A 19,633-nucleotide genomic window follows, 5' to 3' on the forward strand; every position below is an offset into this window, starting at 1 on the left:
AATAATTTTTAAAATGTAAACAACATTCAGATATCAGCTGGGCATCAACCAGACAAAAGAGCCATCAACTGGTGAAATGAATCTACATACGGGTTGCGACAACCCCATTTTCACTCCACCACCCAGACTCTCTTAGTCTATTCAAAAGTTTAACCTAGATCAAGCATTTAGCAAACAGTCCAACCAAAGGAGATTTTACACATTTTCAATCAAATTCTAGAGGTGTGTTTTATAAAACTTTTGCAAAAAAATATGTAAACATTTTCTGCTGTAAGGATGTGTTAATCTACACCTAAATCAATGCTTGAAAAATCATCCATTGTAGATACCTAAGCAAAACTGGACATGCATGTCACCTCAGTCAAGTACCTTTTTTGATATTTCTAGAGATTTGATACTGAAAATTCCTTTACTTGTAACTGCTGCTATGTTTAACAAAAAATCTGAAAATAAGAATAAAGTAACATAAGCAATACCAACACCTTGTAATTTTATTCAAACATTGTCTAAGACAAAAGAAACACATGCAAATTTCATTTATTGTATAGTTCTGTACAAGTGGGTTTTATTCTTTGCTTACAGGGGTTTATGTGCAGAAACTAAACAGCATTTATCTTCATTCAATAGTGCTGCAGTGCCTTCAGCAATCCACAAGTAAAAATGTGTCCGCCTTTGTCATAACCCATTTTTTTCCCCAATCCTTGTTTTCATTATTTGAACATGCAGTTGTGCATTGTGAAATTGCTCAAAATCTAATCTAAGCAGGCAGGCAGTTGGTCTTGAACATTTTGTTCTTATATAATGAATATATTTTTGTCACTTTCCACATCCACAATAAAAGGCTAGCCTGAAATCACGTATAACAACAGTGACAGAAGTTGATTCTTTTTTGAGGACACAAAGGCAAAAACAACAAACTGAACAGATGTTGCAAAAGCGTTGTCATAACAGGCATAATTTTGTTTCGTGGTGCTGAATTTTAAATCCTCTATATTTCAGCATCAGTGTTGTTTTGTCATCTTTATGAGAAAGATTTTGCCATGTCATACAAAAATATTGAAACAAGGATGGTGAATAACGACTCTGTTTTAGCTTTCTGTCTTGCTTGTTTGCTAATCAAGGGTATGTATGTGACGATGTGCATAGTGAAAGACAGTAGTGACCCCCCAAAAATGTGTATAATTAAATTTTTATGAAAATGAATACTAATACAGGTATCTAAAGATATTTTTTTTTAACCTTTATCTCCCAAGTTTTCAAGTTGCCACCATGATACTACCCAGAACTACTGTTAAAATCCAAATGTCATACAATTCATTGCAGCTAAGATAGTTACAGATAAGTTCAAAATGCAAAACATCAATTGCAAACAGACATAAAAAGATTGAGATTTTTATTCAGCTGTACTTGGAATCACAAGAGCTCAAAATGTACCTAAAACATATTTTATAAAGTTCCAGATAGTTTCGCAAAAAAAAAAAAAAGTTTTGTTTTCACATTTCATTTTTGTAAAACTTTGACTTTTTCTTGCATTTGTATTAGCTATATATAGATATGTCAACTATGTGTGCTTTTCAAATTCCGTAGATGGCCTGTATATATATATGGCTGGTATATTTTAGAATATACTGGAGAACTGAGTACAAAAAAATATTTTTCAGTTTGAATTCCTAGAGCAGGCATTAGGAATTCTTCATTGGTGGTCTACATTTACACTACCTCATTTGGAATAGATGCAAGTCCATGCGATATGTGGATGCAGGGGTCTACAAGGCAAAATGTTTAGGAATAGGGTCATTAACTTTGGTAACTTCCCGCTTAAAGTGGGTATTGGTATAAATACCACTCTCATCCATCCATGTATTGCGACCCGGTCGTCTGTAATCAGCAGTGTCGGTAAACTGCGAGTGACATTTGCGATATGCTGGTGACGAGACTTCATATTCTGGAGATTTTTCCTGCAAAATCAGAAATAAATTCTGTTAACATATACCACCAAAAAAATGTAGCATACTATTACAGAGAAAATTAAGTATCTTGCATGGTCACTGTGAATGACACCTTTGAGCATGCTTGTTTACTTTCAGATTTGTGAATCACTGGATACAAATTTTTAACATCCTACAAACAGAAATATATGAGTTGGCCCCATTTGTTTTCAAATGTTTAAGAAATCCCATTAATTAACTGTGCAAGTTGAGACAAAAAGCTACATCACCATACCGGAACTGGTGCTGACTCGTAGGGAAAATGAACTATGTAGTCAGCATTGTATGTTGTCTCTGAGTGGAACTTGAAATGATCTGGATGGTGATGAGGCAGCACTGAGCCATAGCCATACTTTGGATCACCTGTATCCCTGGTTACATTACCAAGTATTGATATCTACAGCAGACAATGGATATAGCACAGATGGGCTACTTGCTGCTAATCAATGAATGCCAAAGATAACTCCAAAGCAAAATAAGGAGTTTCAAATCTAAATCTATTGCTCAAAAGTCAGTACGGTTACCAATGCCATCCAGTGAATGTTCTTCAGCGCTAATGAAAATTAAAACTTATGCATAACTACTGAAAAAATAATAATGGAAAGATTAAAGTGTTAGCTAGCCTTTTTAAAATTCAACAATCCTAGTTTGATCAGTATAGTGCACAAAGCATGTCGAAATCGCAGATCCTCTATTACAGTTTGTGTGTGGCAGTACTGATATTCACAATGAACTTTCTTACCTATCAATATCAGTAACTCTCACAGTTTCCACATTAAACAAAGACCTCCTGTTGTCTTTCTCATCAAACAGCGGTTTTAGTTCTATCTGTCTGCTGTGTTCTTGGTAGGTGGTTTTTGGTAATGACTGAAACATTCAAAGATCTTGATGACTGCCTATTGTTTTCATTCAAAGACCATCTGAATCTTACAACAGCATTCTATTTAACAGTGTTTCTTCACAAATCAGCATGCAATAAATGTAGCAACAAATGATCGAGTGTGTCATTGTTTATGGAAAAATTAAATACAATAATAACTGTTAGGAGTATCGAAGAATAATTGTTACCCCATCAGTGACTGTTGCCATGCGATTGTATGTGGAACGGTGCAGGTTTCGTTTGGGTTCATGATTCAGATCATGGTCTTTGGGTTCTGCCTCTCGAGCCTGATGCCTTAGAAGAGAGGAAGAAAAAAAGATGAGTTTACACACTTTTTGTTAGTTTGTGCACGAAAAGTAAAATAATGTAGCATAATAAAGCGAGAAAAATCTGCGATCAATTTACTGAGGGCGAAGTAAAATCCGACAACAATGATCGTGATTTCGGTGAATATATATATAGCTTACCATTTTGAAGTAAATACACCTCGGGAATAATCCATGTGATCCGAGCGAAGTGACAGACTTCCCTTTCGTTCCCCATAGTCTGGTGTGGCGAAATAGTCCATTACCAATGGTGAGTTTTAATAATGTTTTCGATGAAGGAGTGATCAAAGGACGATCATGTACAGTTCTCTCTCGATCTCTACATTTACGTTGACAACGGAATGCCTCGACCATCGTCAGCCAAATGAAAATGAAAACAAAATGGTATAAACACACACTTCCAAGTTATAATGACTGATAATATTAATTTACACGCAAATTTCAAGTATAAATAAAACAACAGTACGTTGTAAACAAACCCTTAGCAACACAAACAAAAAGTCATGCTATAAGCAATACTGCCGCCATCACTTCCAACGGTGGCTCGTTGGTCTAGGGGTATGATTCTCGCTTTGGGTGCGAGAGGTCCCGGGTTCAAATCCCGGACGAGCCCTATGTTTTTTTCTTTTTTAAAGACGTGTAGGTGAAAGAATATGGAGTAATAATAATAATGAAAAAAAAAAAAAAAAAAACCCCATTAAACTGATAAAATCTCAAGCAAAAAAATATAATGTCTATGATCAGATACAAGCATTAAATTTTCGCTAGGCTTCCTACTTAAAGTTTTAGCATGAGATATGCGCCTCCAGCTCTGCACTATATACATCACTACAGGGATGCTGTACCGCGAACATATCAGTGGTGTGGCAACCAGAAAGACAAGGGGGGCAGCCAACCCCTCAAAAAAAGATGCTATGGAGGCAAGAATATGAACGTCGTTCGCTGTCAGCATGGAGTCCCCAATTTCCAACACCCAACCCGCCGAAGCCGAGCATCTTCCGACGCCACCGCGCATGAGGAGAAAAGTTGCTTTAACGGCAGGTGTTGAAGGAATAATTATGTAGACCCTGCTGCTCTTATTATGACATACGTTTATGGTGTTGTTTGCTGATGCTGATGTTTTTGTGTGGTTGACTGTAGGTTGTTGTTGTTTTTTTCTTTGATGTGAGCTGGTGTCCACATGGGGAAAATATGTTTTACAAAAACCATTATTAATCATATTTGGATGCAAGTAAATTAAAAAAAAAAAAGTTGTGATGTGCAAGCGACTTCAACACTCCCAACCACAAGTTCGCGCATGATGTGACGGGCATGCATGCACCAGACGCAACACCACCAAGTGCAACACCACGCAGGCACACGTGACCGCACGCATTCTGACGCGCTGCTGAAGAGTGGATGTAGCACCATGATAGCTGTTTGCTGGATGCTTGTGTCGTCTGCTCATCAACTCGCCATAGTGCGACACATGCCTGCTTGTCATTGTCATCAAAGCTGAGCTGAGGCTGACAGGGACGCCATGGTTCTTCGCAGCGTCACTGTACGTATATACGAGAGAGCGTCAAACGGACAAGATCACCTCGCATTAGTCTTGGTGTCATTTACATCGCCACATCATCGTTTCTTCTTCGCCCTCGCTACCATAATTATCGCTCGTTTTTTTTCTGTTGTTTTTTTTCTTTCATTTCGAAGCTTTGCCGACTCTCGCGTGCCCTCGCCTCACCTTCCTACGATCACGGGTAGGTGACTAGTTAGTAAGCTGTGGTCGGACACCCTTGTCGCCTCTACCCTCCACGGCAGAAAAAATGGTAGGCTCTCGTGTTCACATCTAATTTTGGGGCTCACATAATTCTCTCTGGGCTTGACACTTGTTCACATCGCTAGCCATCGGGTATTGTCCACGGGTATTACAGTTTCCTCTCATTTCATCATCACTCCCACCCCTCCATTGTGAGAAACCTCGTCTATAACGATAAACTAATAAAACACTTTCCTATCAAACCAACCAGCCGAGGGAGACGATCTTGGTGTGGAGCATGAGCTTTGACCTCCGTGACATCAAGCTCGGTCCTCTCATTGTCAAGGGCTCTATGGCTTCTTGCTGAATTCATTTGTCCCAAGAGACTGTTGATAGAACCCTTGATGCTGCAGGTGTGTGTCGTGGCGTGTACAATGAAGATAGAAATGTGTCTTCCCGACTGATAACATTGCGATGCACATCTCAGCTGATTACCATTATCTAGAGATAACGGCAAAATGTGTTTGGCCAAATTTAGATTTATAATTAAAAGCCAGCTGTGTGTGTGTGTGGTACTCTGGGTAGGATTATGAGAACAATGCACGGGGTTATTTATGTATATTATGTCAAAGGTCACAAGACGATGCATGGAACAAGTAAGCTACAGGAAACCAACATCGGAGACACAACTTACGTTACTGTCGCTTCAAATATTAGTTCATCTTACAAATATTATCTCGATTCCGCATTTCACCCTCGAATTATCAGGAAGAAGATGTATGTAGGTTCCTCGGGAGCTGCGATGGCTTAGTGGTATAGGCTCGCTGAATGCAGAAACGATGGCAAGTTCCTGGTTCAGATCTTGGTTCTCCAATTTCCTCCCTCTTCATTCCCCATTTTCCACACAGGACAAGATCACGACGAAGCTGACCCGAAACCACTTTATTCGTAACAAACAACCCAACCAAACTGCCTGTAGTTTACACCAGATTCCATATTCTTTGTTTCGTGGCAGGACGTCGGCCCCTTCCGGTGGAAGTGTAAACAGGTGTAGATATTTACTACTGCTGTCACTGTATGCACGTGCGGGAGGTGTGCATGTAACTCTTCTCAGAGTAAATAAGTCAGCGCTGTTAGTTTGTAGGCACCTTGATTATGCACAGTCATCACTGTCAGATGCATGACCTCAGAAGGTCAGATGTTATCAATTTAGTTCACATGCATCTGCACGTGCTCTTTGATACATGTATATGTTTCGTGTTTCAACCATTACCAGTCTTGCAGATACTTAACCACCTCTACCTGTGTTCACGTATACGAATAGGTAAGGGCCCCGATTGAAGGGTGCAGGGGTGCAAGGATGTAGAGGTGCAGGGGTGCAGATGTCACCAAGTGACGGGTACTTGCAGATCGCTTGAGTCTCGCAGAATAAATGCCGTTACCGTGTGTGCGTAAAAAGACCTCAAGACAGGGAGGGGGCCTTACAACCTGGGTGTGATGCACTCCTCCCTCTAGCATGACATGTGTCACTCACCCAGTTACTTTCACGTGTGACCTAGGGACTTGTACAGGTAACGAAGACACGGGCAGGTGCATATTTACTCTTTTAAGTACACAAGCGAAAGATACTGAAATATTTTAAAAGTAGTTATTGCTCGCAAATACAAGACACGAACTCACGCATTCGCTCTCACTCTCTCCCTCTCTCGCTCGCTTTTCTCTCTTAGACCAGGCTCTGTATACGTATGCCCTCATTCCCAGACAACTTATTGCCATCTCACCCTCTGCTTATGCTGAATTTTTCTTTGGTAATTTTTGCTCAGGATGCAAGTGGATCTGCATTGCTCTCAAGTCTTCTTGTAAGTAATGTATACAGGAGCGCGGAGACCTCTCTACCCAAGTCAGGCTGGGTAAACAGTCTTCCCATTGACAGCAGCACACCCTGGGATCAATGTCGCCTGACAAAACGTTTTACCTGCTGGAGACCCGCTCAGATTGCTTCCCATAAATTAGTTCTCAGCAGGAAGACCTACTCTCTTGAACAAAATTGTTTTTAAATAAAAAATGCTCAAAGTATGTCAGACTGAATGATGGGCTTAGGGCGGTGTACACCTGTCTCCGCCATTCAGGGACCTTGTAAACTGTAAAGGACTAAGCACGGTCTGTACAGTACAGAGTACAGTAAGCTATTGTAGAGCTCTGAAAGCCGCCATCAACACATTTTAGTGTCTCAGCTAATAACCATTCCACCCATCCGAAAAAAAGAAACGGTATTAAAAAAAAAACCTATTCTCTCTCCAGTCGAACAATTGACAAAATATTTTATATGGTTTCATTGTTAGATATGCACGATATTCGGCTCAGTCCTTTCTAGACTTATCATTGCCTTATGAACGATGTTAGTATATTGTTAATGTATGTCACAGTTTCGGCTCATTGCCGGTAACAAGTTTCACAACTGGTTTTTGAGTGAAATCGTTGCTTCTGCAATCAGACCAAGTTTTAATGAAATCTGGCCTGTTTACTGAAGGAGTTTCAGGGAATGCGAAAAAGCAAGCCTTACACATCAGTATTTTGTTGTTATTTCGTGAATATAGTGATCGTTGGCAGATACTGTGAGCTCTAATTACTCCCTTACATTGTGCAGCATGGACTAATTGACCTTCTCAACTCCGTTTTAAACCTCGATGATCATCGGTTCTCGAACGGCGTATCCGCACAAGAACAGTGAAGGACAATGGAAGCTGAGGATCAGCAGACAAAACGGAATAACTGACAGAAGCTGAATTATCTCAATGAGTAGACGACGAAAATGGAGTTTGTAATCTGCGTCTGGTCGGCAGATAGTTTGGTCTGTGTTTAGTGGGTCATAATTATAAATAAAGACTTCTTATAATACTACACAAATTATGTCAGGGTCTCAGCTCTTTGATTTATGGATCCCTTTCTGTGTGTCAGAAATAAAATAGAAACTAGAGAAGACATCAATAATTGGAAGCAAAGTAGATGTTCCAGGTCCTTTTATTCTGGCCATTGCCGTTGTTGCAGTCCTGATGCAGACTTCTGCATTGTAAGGACCGTAAATGAACAGGACGGCTCCCAGACACATGAAACTGTTAATATTTTCGAACTGTTGTTCTGCTTTGCTGTCGCCGTTGGTGTTGACCATGGCTTTGCTCTTCCCAGTGCTGGTCCATTCCTCATGCTCCTGTTCTGTCAGTCTGTTGGTGAGGTCTTGCAGTTCATGTGGCTTGACAATAGATCACATCTGACTGGTAATGGGTCTACTAATGACAGAAATGTAAATGTGGTTGTCAAGGAGGACTTCTCGCAAGATGTTCTCTCTGAAGATCAGAACCTGAACGTCCACCCCATTGGCCGACGTTATCTGTGGAAATGATGGTTGCCCCCGTTTGCAGACGAACGGACGAAGGGTGTTGGGAGGGACTGGGTGGGTGGAGGTGGAGGGTGGTAACCGTACACTTGCTTCAGGTCGTGGCTGGACGGGATTGTTCTAGAAGGCCTCACAGGCCTCCTATTCTCGAGGGTTCTCAACGCAATATATCTAACAATCTGTCTTTCTGTCTACTTCTCAGTCACGTTGTATTCCTGTCTCATTGTCTGCTGGTTTATTAGTCTGTCTGTCTCTCTGTTCGTGGCCTGCAAAGAATAAGTCTACCTGGTTCTTGCTGCCACTATTGCCTTCAACAGCCTCTCGGACAGCGTGAGTGGTTGGCGCTGGCCCCAGTTTACAGCCTGGCGACTGTATATGACGGCTTGTTAACGCACGACAGGGTCGTCAGGTGATGAGCAGTCACTAGCTTGTCAAGCATTTACGTCAACAGGTAGATAACCTTCCCAACTTGCTTCTCGGTCAGTCGCTTGCCAGGTTCTGATAGGTGTGCGAACATTTTCAGGATCATCTTCGTTCAGGGATATTTAACGGTAGACAAAGGCATTGACAGTGAATTATTTGAAAGGTTAGTTGTACATGTCGACTGAGGTCCATTTGGATGGGTTGTCCTCAAAGAAGTAGTGTACCAGTTTAAAAATTGTGTGTATGGTCATTACAAAATGTAGAACTTGCTTTTTAATAGCAGAGAGAAGTAGGTATTCACCATCTAAAGACTCGAATGTAACAATTTCTTTTTCTGTATGGCTACAAGCGGCCTCCAGGGTACGAGAGGCTTCCTGGTTCCACGCTTGCTGATCACTCCACGGCCTCCAAGGATTCTGCGGAAGGTTATCAACGGACACATCTGAGCAAAGGAATAAAAGGCGAAGGGAACCAAGCTGGGGACAGCCTGTCCACAAAGCGCCAAAATATTGTCCAGCCAGTGAGCAAGAACTATCTTCGTTCTGGCAGCATGGGAGGCGATGTGGAGGCTGGGCAGATCTCGTCCTCAGAGGACGAGAAGCCGAGACCATGGAAACAGCGCCTGCTGGGTGCGTTGCGCAGCAACCTGCTGGTGCTGCTGCTGATCGCCGCTCTGGTGCTGGGCATCGTGTTGGGTGTGCTGCTCCGCATGCGCGAAGAACCGTACAGCACCCGCGAGCTGATGTACCTGCGCTTCCCGGGTGAGTTGCTGATGAACATGCTCAAGCTGCTCATCTTGCCACTCATCGTCGCCAGCCTCATCTCCGGCCTCACCTCGCTTGACACGCGCGCCTCCGGGCGGATGGGGGCGCGGGCCGTGGTGTACTACCTCACCACCACCCTCGCCGCTGTCATCTTGGGCATCATCCTCGTCATCAGCATCAGCCCCGGGACCCGCGGCGACAAACCGGTCACAGAGGGCGAGTTTAAAGAAGTGGAGCCCGCGGACACCTTCCTAGACCTGCTTAGGTTAGTGGTTCTACCTTGTACTCCACCATTCAGTAACGTGCTCGTGTGTGTGTGTGAAAGAGAGGGAGAGTGAGTAAAAGAGAGTTTGTAAGAATGTTAGTGGTTTAAGATTTGAGAAATTAAAAGAGAGAGAGAGAAAGCAGACACAAGACGTTTCCTCATAAAAACAAACCAAGCAAAACAGCAACCCCACCATCAATATGCCGATCTGAATTTTGAAAATTCCCCCAAAGCAGTTCACTGGCACAGTGCTCAGTGCTGTTGACGAAGGGTGGAAACTGATTTGACACCTCAGTGGCGTTAAGCCATGCAGCACCTGGCAGTTATCCGATTCTCTGAGCAATGATTACTATTATCATCATGTTACTGTTCAATGACATGCACGGCGACAGCATCGTATCTGGGTAGACACAAACTCACACAAGGTAGACACAACTCACACAAGGTAGACACACTCACACAAGGTAGACACAACTCACACAAGGTAGACACAAGGTAGACACAACTCACAGACACACTCACACAAGGTAGACACAAACTCACACAAGGTAGACACAAGGCTGTGTGTTTGTGCAAAAGTCTACAGAAACACCTGTATGGACGGCCAGTGTTTGAAGTATGTTTGCTGAACATCTCAGGGAAACATGAACTGCACGCAGCGTTAAATTATTCTGCAGCATGCAGGTCATGACCTCTTGATAGCGCACACACCACAAACTCGATGGAAGGCAGACAATACAGTTTTTTTAATGTCGAGACATTATTCACACACACACAGGTCACAACCCTTGTCGTCTTACAAACAACACATTGTGATGGGGACGAGATTCCGATTATGCACGAGTGAAATAAAGACGCGCCGAGGTAAAGTACACCTGTTCAATGTATTACAAAATGAAAGAGTAGCCACACTAAACAAACACTAATATCCATAACTCTTTTATACTTCCTTGTTTCGATGATATCACCACAATGACAAAAGTAAGACATCCAGAATGAGGATGGGGGAACTCGTGAAACTCCGTTGTGTTCGAAGCAAATATTTAGTGATTGTGAAGAGGCCAGCGTTAAATGTCAAGTCATATGCAATCTGAATATAAACTGAATTTCTTTTGTCCATTGAAAAGTCGCCGGGTGGCTTCCTGTTTACCTGAAGGGACACCGCTGTGAGAAAGTTGAAGCCAAAATAATTCCTGACCTCAGTAACTGCGTCGACTTGGCTTAAGTAAAGTCTAACATTAACAAACTAAAAGAAAAGACAAGAAAAGAAAAGAAGGAGAAGACATGGGAAAAGACAGTGAAGTCTTTGAGAAAACAGAATAACTAATGTCCAACATGCTTCTGATGAAAGATTAGGTGTGATGGTCGTAAAGATTTGCTTTTTTTTCTGTGAGGGAGACTCTAGCCATTCTCCATGCTCAACAAACCCAAACAATATATTTTTCTCAGTGTTTCGTACACTGAGTTGTTAAGCGCAGTTTCAAGAGCTTTTGTACCCGCTCCATATAGTTCTCATAAATCAGAGAGTTGTTCAGCTGACAACGGTCATAATTCACAGGTTAAATGCTGGGGAGCTTGAGAACTAGGCAAGTGCAGCAGGGGGAGGGGGTGGGAGGGGATGGGGGAGTCTTGAGACGGCCTTGAACTGCTGTGAACACAATGAGGGTCTGACATGCAGGTCATGGAAGTGAATCTGGAATGCAGGTTGTACTGGCAGAAACAAAAGTCGACTACTGCACCATCCACGCCGACATGTATATTTACAATACACTAGACTGGTGTAGAATATTAGCTCTTAGCTCTCCAGGATACTTCCCAATAATACCACAATGCAGAATTAAAGTATTAATTGGCAGTATTAAAGAGTTAACCATTTTAAAAAGTCGCAGCAAACCATAAACATCAAGAAATGCAAAAAAAAAAAAAAGTGTGTATATCTGTCTGGCTAATTATCTAAGACGTCCGGTTATTATCTTTCTATCACTAATCCAGTTAACACGTGAGTCAACATTAACCCATTCTTAACCAATTTCACAGGCTGACCCTGTTTTAACTGTCACCGAATTGTCCTTTGCTGCGTGCAGTACAACGGTCATTTGGCCCTCTCAATTTTTCGACGAAGAACTGGTGGGACACGGACCCTTGATTATGTTTCTTGTCAATGGCTTCTCGGTCAAAGATTCCAAACGTTCACTGCACGGTGTTGACCCGCAATGACACCTCGAGTAAGCTTTACAGTGCTCCACAACACATTCTTTACACACCTTAAGTGCATAATGCATGACATAAGTGCACAGTAATAAGAAAAACGGATGTACAGCATGTCAGAGACGAACGACGCAAAAGACTGACATATCAAATGCACTTTTCGCTAATAGTGCAGGCAGGTGGAAACAGGTGAATAGCCAGGTAAATCTCTCTCTCTCTGTCGATGAGCAGCCAGGCGCGTTGCTATCGCGGGTGTGTACGTCGTATTTACGCGGACAGAAGCCCAGGGTTCGCATCTCGTTCCGACACTCCGGATAGGACATCTGAGGGGGGTTTTCCCCGGGCACTTTGGTTCCCCTCCCTCCATCTTCCTCCATATAGTACAAAATCACCTCTAGGTGGAAGCACTCCCCTACCAAAGCAACTAATTACTTGGAAGATTCTGAGTCTTGTTATGGGCAAATCTTATGGGTAAATCTCAAATTAGTAGACCGATAAGCGTCAACAGAAGGAGAAAATGGTTGAGTCGACAAAAAAGTGTGGCTGTAAATCTCAGACATGTCCGTGCAGGTGGGGACCATCACAAAGCGACTAGTATCACGAGAGGTTCTCTATCGTCGTTAGCTGAGCTTTTCAAACTGCCGGTGTTTGTCAGCATGGGAAGCCATTTCCAGGGGTTGGAGGCCCGTGATTACCACCCTGCAGAGCTTTTGAAGAACTGGATACCAACGAATAATTAGGAAGACTTAACCTGTCAGGAATCTAGTTAAGAGCTACGAAAAAAAAAACAAACCCCACCGTCTGTGAAGATGCACTCGAAGACTAGTCCCTTACGCTGGAGGCTTCATCGCTGAGACGTTGTAGTGTTGACATGGCTATGCTCATACTGAGATAGCTGTACTCACATTGACATGGCTTTACTCACACCATGGACTTGTTTAGGTGGACTGCTGTCTGTCTGCCAAGACCAACGCTTAGCCTCTTGCGAAGTGATCCACTGTTAGTCTCGGCGAGCCGCAAAAGAATGTGAATAAACCGGAAGCTTTGTCGTCTAATGCCTCGTATTAGCAGTTAACTGGCAAAAATCGTCTGCCAGCAGTCCAGTAATACAAGTTTGTGCTCACACTGACATGACAATGCACACACTGACTTGATTGCACTCACGTAAGACAACAATCCCAAATGTGTAACGTGTACATTAGTGACGCTCTAAGACAAGTCTCTATCCCCACGTACGTCACTAAAGCTGTTGAACAACATGAATGTCCAGCACGGGCACTATTGCATGGAGCGGGCGACATGACCTGCCCTGTCTCCCTTTCTATACATAAATAAAGATCCTAACATTTGTGAAACACGTAGGCAGCTCAGAAGAGGACATAAAGAAAAAAACTGATTACTATTGCTTACATCGCATATATTAATAATACATTACAACAATATTAAGGACAAAAATTTAAAACATAAAATATTGAATTTTCATTCTTTTATTTATAATTATACAATTCTTTGTTCCAGAGCATGACTAATTGTTTTGTTGAGTGATTCAGATTTTTTTAAAATTTTAACACCTCAGACAGTTATGTAATCCAACCTGAGTTTATGTTCTCGTACAGAAATGTTATTTTGTTGCAGGCAAATGTTCCCGGACAATATCGTGGAAGCCTGTTTCAGCAAAGTGAGTGACACGTGAGATATTAACCTGCTCTGTAAGTTAACCTGTAAGGATGTGGTGCATGGCTATGATGCCCATGATGTAAAAGTGTCTTCACACGACCATCATGTCCTTGGTGTAATAGTTTCATGACACATCAAAGAATATCATCATGCCCTCAGACTAAGAGTAGTGTCACTCGGTTCTGTAACAAGTAAAAGGGTGACAGCTTCATTTATCCACAGTTTCCCACAGATTAGCGGAGACAGTAGGCATGTCCTGTTCCTCCCTGCATGATGTCAAGGCAGCTAGGTGTCTGTGTTGGTACAGCGTTTGTGGTCTTGTGGACCTCTCCATAGAGTCTCTTGTCTTAACAAAGCATCCAAACATTCTTGAAATTGTTTGCCGTCACCGAGTAAACAAAAACAAACAAACAAACAAACAAACAAACAAACAAACAAAAAACCTAGTGTGCAGTTCTGATTGCCTCCCCACAGAAACTAACGACACTTGTTGCTGAGGACAACACACCCGACACATCCAGCACAACGACACCGTCAGCAGACAACATCACCTTCGTCACCACGACTGTCTCGAGCTTCGTCACCACAAACAGCTCTCTGAACGTCACCAACGCTACATCACCAGGTGAGACGACTCTAGGACTCAGAGTGGTGAGTATGGAAACTCAGTGTAGAATGTACTAAGTACTCATTGGGCACAGTCACGTGTTGATGACGTCACAGATAAACGTTTTTCTCATTTCTTCCTTTCTCATTTCACCAGTGCCGCAAACTTTTTACACTTGGGATGACTTAATGAAAGTAATTGAGAGTCAAGTGTATGGAGTGATTTCGCATCACCATCATGATGCTGGGCTGCTTTTCTGAGGCTGTCGTCTTGAGGACCGAACGCTTGGCCTCAAAGATGTGGCTTGAACGGTGTCCTCAAGGAACGCGGGGCAGTGTAAGTCTTTGTGATGAGAAAATGTTCGATGTCCGAAGTGATGTCTGTCTCACGGGGTGTAACCTTTCAGATGACAAGGCCCCCCTGGTGCCGACCTTGCAGGATGTGAAGGGCATCAACATGCTGGGGCTCGTCGTCTTCTCCATCGCCCTGGGGCTCGCCATCAATCACGTGGGGGAGACAGGCAAACCACTCAAGCAACTTTTCGACGCCCTGTCTGAAGCTACTCTAGCTCTCGTCCATGTGGTCATATGGTATGTACATGTGTTTGTGTGTGCGTGTGTGCACCAGCCTACGTGCGGGAAATGCAGGGTTGCCTGCATGCGAGCAGATAAATGAGCACTCTCATACATCATATCAAGTCATATCATGTCTTGTTAGCATGCAAGTTTGTTTCCGCATGACGCACCACTGTCCTATGCTGTTAAAAGGAGAATAAGAATTTGTTTGAGCTAAAGAAAAAGAATTTTAGAGAAATACAATAAAAGCTGCAAAAGAATTTATAAAATTATTTCAAAAATCTTTGATAGCAGAAACACTATAAACATTATCCGTTGGTTCCCAATGGTTGTCCATAAAAGACGCCGTAAGGCTGTACAGCTGCATTGCGAGACCAAAGAATGTGACGTGCTGCAGGTACTCCCCCGTGGGCGTGCTGTTCCTGGTGATGGAGGAGGTCGTCTCCATGAGCGACCCGAAGCAGACGTTCGAGCAGCTGTCGTTCTACTTCCTGACTGTCATGGTGGGACTGGCAATCCACTGTTTCTTCACCCTCCCGCTCGTCTTTATCCTCATCGTCCGCCGCAACCCTTACCGCTTCATGTACGGCATGCTGCAGGCCATCGTCACGGCGCTGGGCACCTCCTCCAGGTCAGTGTGACGTCACAGCAGCCCTCGGTGCTAGGTGCAGAGGATCAGTGATTTCATAGCAGACTTGTGACGCCACAACACAACCCATTCAGTGACGTCATGACAACCGTCTGACGTCAGCCAGTTGTGTTGCAGGGACTTTAGCTGTTAAGACACATCTTTTTGTGTGGTTTTTTTTTAAATTTCCGTGAAAAACAAATTATATTTAATAGCTGCCACTGCGCGTGCGCTCACCACAAAAGGGCGAGGATGTGCCCTGGGGCTAAACTAGTGAGATTTTGGCAATTTCTGTTTTATCGACAAGGCGTAGCAGTTAATTTCTTATTAATACGGTGTTAATGACCCCAAGCTATACTGGTGTCGGCTCTGTCATCACAGGTCACCTAAGTACAAGTGTTCGCACACACTAGCGAACAGGCTGTCACTGACAGTTATGGTAATCAAATGCATGCATGTACATAGAGATGACAAACAGATTTCGAGTCTCGGGGTGGCCTTGGAATTACGGTCCACGACAATGACTAGGGTTTCAAGTTTGTGTATACAGGGCCACTAGGTCGCAGCTGGCGAGTGACATAAGTCTATTCCATGCGCCCAACACTGTAAACACTTCACCTTTTGTGAACATCAGGGTCGACTGGTCTCTGTGCTCCGGGTACCAACAGAACCAGGGCACTAGTGCAAAGATATACGAGCATCTATTCAGAGGAGCTCTGTTGACATAGGTGCATAAATAAACTTGATTTCCACAAGGCTGACTGTAAATTTGGTGACACTTACAAAGTGTGTTGGCTGTAATGTTTACAGACGTGTAGAGCGATACTTTATTTCAGCCTGTAGATATTTTACTTTCAAGACATATATATACTCACAAGAGTGAAATAACGCCCTCACATAGAAATCATTTGCGAACTGAAAGTGTGTAGACGACCTGCTACATATTAAACACATGATGAATCACTGCAGTGAGATAGCACTCACCACTGCAATGATACAACACCCATCACTCCACTGTTGTCACTGTGAAAGTGAGACAACAGACATCACTCTAGTGACACAACAACGACAGCTACACTACGGCCATACACCACAGGGTCAAGAGGTCGAGCTGTCAAACTCAATTCATTAGACTATTTTCCTTCAAAAAAAAAAAAAAAAAGCAAAGTCGCTTGATCACTGTCAGGAAAAATGTCAGCCTTGCCTTCGACTATCATCTGTCAAATTTTGAGCTCCATCTCAGCCAAGGCTTGAGTGTCCACCTGTGGGTTTGTTTGTGTGTGTGTGTGTTTCTTCCACAAGTCACTAATACAACTGTATATTTTTGAGACATTGTGTTTGCTGAACATCTCACAGGTTTTACCTGTACCTCTACAGTGGTCATCTCATTGAACGTTTTGCATGCATCTTCGTTTTATTGTTTAACTTTTCACTTAAAAGTCTTCAAACCTTTTACATAAGACGTCAACAGGTGCGACTGACCACGCCCTGCAGTCCACGGCCTAACTGAATAATGTTTATATTTGCAGTCTCATTCTCACTTTTTCTCTTTTTCTTTCCTTTTTTCCTTTCTTTTCTTTTCATTGCCTGTACGTTTTTATCCACTATTTTTATTACTAATGAACAAAGATTCCGATGGATAAGTTGCTGACCGGAGTACTGATGGTTGCAGTTCCGCAACATTGCCGGTGACGATGCGCAACTTAGAGGAGAATAACGGCGTGGACCCCCGCATAACGGGCTTCGTGGCGCCAGTGGGAGCCACCATCAACATGGACGGCACAGCCCTGTACGAGGCCGTGGCTGTGGTCTTCATTGGCCAGGTAGAAGGCTACGACCTGGACATCGGCAAGATCATCACCATCTGGTAAGCGTCACGAAATGCCTCATTATATCAGTTTCCCAAGATGTTTGCCTCAGGATGAGCGTGAAGCTGTCTGACATTACAGTCACAAGACAGAGTAATCACGTGGTGCACAATTTTCTCACCTCTTCCCCTGTTTTGTTTGTTTCTCTCAGTCTGACTTCAACAGCCGCAGCCATCGGGGCGGCCGGCGTGCCTCAGGCTGGTCTAGTCACCATGGTGATTGTTCTAACATCAGTAGGATTTCCGGCTGATAAGGTGGGACTGATTCTGGCCATCGACTGGCTCCTGTGAGTATGTCATAGTGACTGTAACATGTCTTGATAAGGTCCAACTGAACAAGGATTTCATGTTCGTAGTCACTTTCCTTTTGTCGCTCTCATTCTCTGTATCTCTTTTCTCCTTTAGATTGTTAAGACGCATGTTAGAGTGGTGGTGGTGGTGGTGGTCTTCTTTAAATCGAGAGAACGTGCATTGAGCTCCGGCTAGGAGTACAAGCATGATGCGTACTGACTTCATTTGATTGTGTCGGTGTCGGCCCCAGGGACCGGTTCCGGACGGCGGTCAACGTGCTGGGGGACGCGTACGGCGCGGGCATCGTGCATCACCTGTCGCGTCACGACCTGCGGCGCATGGACGAGGAGGACCGCACTGCCCAGGCTCAGCAGGACAAGCAGGCCAAAAGTCACGAGGGCAACGACCACCAGGCTACCGGGGTGTGCAAGGACACGTCGACCCAGAACTCAGACTCCAAGCCAGCCCAGGATCTGAAGGACAAGCCAGCCCAGGATCTGAAGGACAAGCCAGCCCAGGATCTGAAGGACAAGCCAGCCCAGGATCTGAAGGACAAGCCGGCACAGACTCAAGAGGACAAGGAAGACCAGGCTGTTGGGACCCTACAGGACAAATCGGCCCAGAACCAAGACGACAAAGAAACAAAGCTCAATGGAGTCCCGCAGGACAGTTTTATTGTCACAATATTTTAATGTCATTGATGAAAAGCTCTGACAGTGAAGGTGGAGATTGTCAAAAATTTCTGCCCCTCGAAACATTTGTCTGAAAATTTCCTTTTCTAAGGAAACCAGTGGAAGTTGCTGAAGCAGCACTGTTTCCCTTCCCCAAACCCAGTTGGTGTTCGAAGTTTTGCTGTGCGATTGTTTCACAGACTTCCCGAGCATGCGCGAGGCTGACTGTCCTCACAGCCGTGTAAAACACTTCGCGAACTATGTGTGCGATAGTCAGAGAAGGTTATTCCAGATCTTCTTCATCAACTTCATGTGCACTTTCTTCGCAGTTTCTTTCTGAAAGAAATCTAAAGTTTGAGAAAAACAGTTCATGTTTAGTGAACACAAATGAAAACAAAAACAAGGTGGGGATTCCTAGTACAGTGGAACTGCCAACCTGAGTTTTAGTTACAATATGTTGTGGTCTTTATTGTGGCTCGCATATCATTAAAACAGACGACGCTGAAAACATTCCAATCAAGTTTTTTGGTTTTTAATTCATTTTTTTTTCTATTTCAAGACGAATACCGAATCAACCTTTGTGAAGAAAGAGAGCATAAAGACGAAATAGATTGAATATTACCCTAGCATGCGGCTAATGTAGGAGGTGACCTGGTGTACTGGAGGTCTTCTAAGATCATCAGCGAGTCACCACTCTCCACGAGTGACCCGGATGTCGTTATGTCCGTGGGGTCGTGTGAGGGCACTGACAGAAGGAAGAGAAGAGATTTAAAGCACAGAAAGAGAGGAGGGAGAACAAGGATAGAACTGGGAACCGGGCAGGGGTGGGTGGGCACGTGTTAAATAAAACTGAGAAGGGACTTTCAACCAACATAACCCCAGGGTCAGCACTGTGGGAGAACCGTTATTAATATTTGGGTGTGTGTTCATCTGTACACAGGGGGTGTCCCCACCACACAAGGTGAAGGCTGCAAAATGTGGGTCGTGAAATTTAAGGTCTCCACCCACAGAGAGCTGTCATTCAGAAAGCGGGTTCCGAGTAATTCAACTCAGTAAGCAGAGTATTTACTAACACATCGCCATGAATGTACAGATGACGATGATTGACAGGTCACAGACAGCTCCTCTTGATGACATCCGTCTCGGGTGGATTTTTCCTGAGATGGCGGCTACTTCCAGCACGGCGATGCTGCTAGCCTGTCCTTGTTCTACAGAAGTGTCTCCGGTTCTTTTTTCTTTCATTATATGATGATGATTCATTACCAAAAGCACAATAAATGTATGAAGGTCTTTAGCTCTTTCATCAGCATTTCGTACTTTAAAAATACTCT

The 19,633-nt window shown here is 43.5% G+C and overlaps 2 protein-coding genes and 1 non-coding gene across 6 annotated transcripts; 2 read left to right on the plus strand and 1 right to left on the minus strand.

Annotated features, from left to right (window-relative positions):
* Positions 1-477: 477 nt before the first annotated feature.
* Positions 478-3,695, minus strand: LOC112573180 (protein C9orf135-like). Of its 2 annotated transcripts, XM_025253308.1 has the most exons (6): positions 3,674-3,695; positions 3,336-3,513; positions 3,057-3,162; positions 2,731-2,855; positions 2,224-2,359; positions 478-1,958 (listed from the first exon to the last, which is right to left on the minus strand). In XM_025253308.1, the coding sequence occupies exons 2-6, from the start codon at positions 3,434-3,436 to the stop codon at positions 1,767-1,769; spliced, it is 660 nt and encodes a 219-aa protein (XP_025109093.1). In that variant the 5' UTR covers positions 3,437-3,513; positions 3,674-3,695; the 3' UTR covers positions 478-1,766. The 2 variants fall into 2 exon arrangements, with proteins under 2 accessions (XP_025109093.1, XP_025109092.1); XM_025253307.1 differs by lacking the exon at positions 3,674-3,695 and having other exon boundaries at positions 3,336-3,621.
* Positions 3,696-3,735: 40 nt separating this feature from the next.
* On the plus strand, positions 3,736-3,807 carry Trnap-ugg. The gene has a single exon. It is a non-coding gene; the product is annotated as a tRNA-Pro (tRNA).
* Positions 3,808-4,415: 608 nt separating this feature from the next.
* LOC112573178 (excitatory amino acid transporter 1-like) lies at positions 4,416-19,515 on the plus strand. Of its 3 annotated transcripts, none has more exons than XM_025253301.1 (9): positions 4,416-4,734; positions 9,099-9,778; positions 13,622-13,664; positions 14,138-14,288; positions 14,677-14,860; positions 15,243-15,476; positions 17,146-17,340; positions 17,493-17,627; positions 17,882-19,515. In XM_025253301.1, exons 1-9 carry the CDS (start codon positions 4,714-4,716, stop codon positions 18,321-18,323), a joined length of 2,085 nt encoding a protein of 694 aa, XP_025109086.1. In that variant the 5' UTR covers positions 4,416-4,713; the 3' UTR covers positions 18,324-19,515. The 3 variants fall into 3 exon arrangements, with proteins under 3 accessions (XP_025109086.1, XP_025109088.1, XP_025109087.1); XM_025253303.1 differs by lacking the exon at positions 4,416-4,734 and adding an exon at positions 8,385-8,777; XM_025253302.1 differs by lacking the exon at positions 4,416-4,734 and adding an exon at positions 8,789-8,912.
* The last annotated feature ends 118 nt before the right edge of the window (positions 19,516-19,633 follow it).

This window comes from Pomacea canaliculata, linkage group LG10 (genome assembly GCF_003073045.1).
Source record: "Pomacea canaliculata isolate SZHN2017 linkage group LG10, ASM307304v1, whole genome shotgun sequence".
NCBI classification, from domain to species: Eukaryota; Metazoa; Mollusca; class Gastropoda; order Architaenioglossa; family Ampullariidae; genus Pomacea; species Pomacea canaliculata.

What these genes read in the sequence shown, in the direction of transcription:
- LOC112573180 (XM_025253308.1), bottom strand. Translation starts at nt 3,436, where the DNA reads ATGGACTATTTCGCCACACCAGACTATGGGGAACGAAAGGGAAGTCTG. An exon ending in AGAGTTACTGATATTGATAG is followed by an intron (nt 2,360 to 2,730) that starts GTAAGAAAGTTC and finishes TAATGTAACCAG; the next exon opens with GGATACAGGTGATCCAAAGT. An exon ending in ACGAGTCAGCACCAGTTCCG is followed by an intron (nt 1,959 to 2,223) that starts GTATGGTGATGT and finishes CTGATTTTGCAG; the next exon opens with GAAAAATCTCCAGAATATGA.
- LOC112573178 (XM_025253301.1), top strand. Translation starts at nt 4,714, where the DNA reads ATGGTTCTTCGCAGCGTCACT. An exon ending in TGGTTCTTCGCAGCGTCACT is followed by an intron (nt 4,735 to 9,098) that starts GTACGTATATAC and finishes TATGGCTACAAG; the next exon opens with CGGCCTCCAGGGTACGAGAG. An exon ending in CACCAACGCTACATCACCAG is followed by an intron (nt 14,289 to 14,676) that starts GTGAGACGACTC and finishes GTAACCTTTCAG; the next exon opens with ATGACAAGGCCCCCCTGGTG.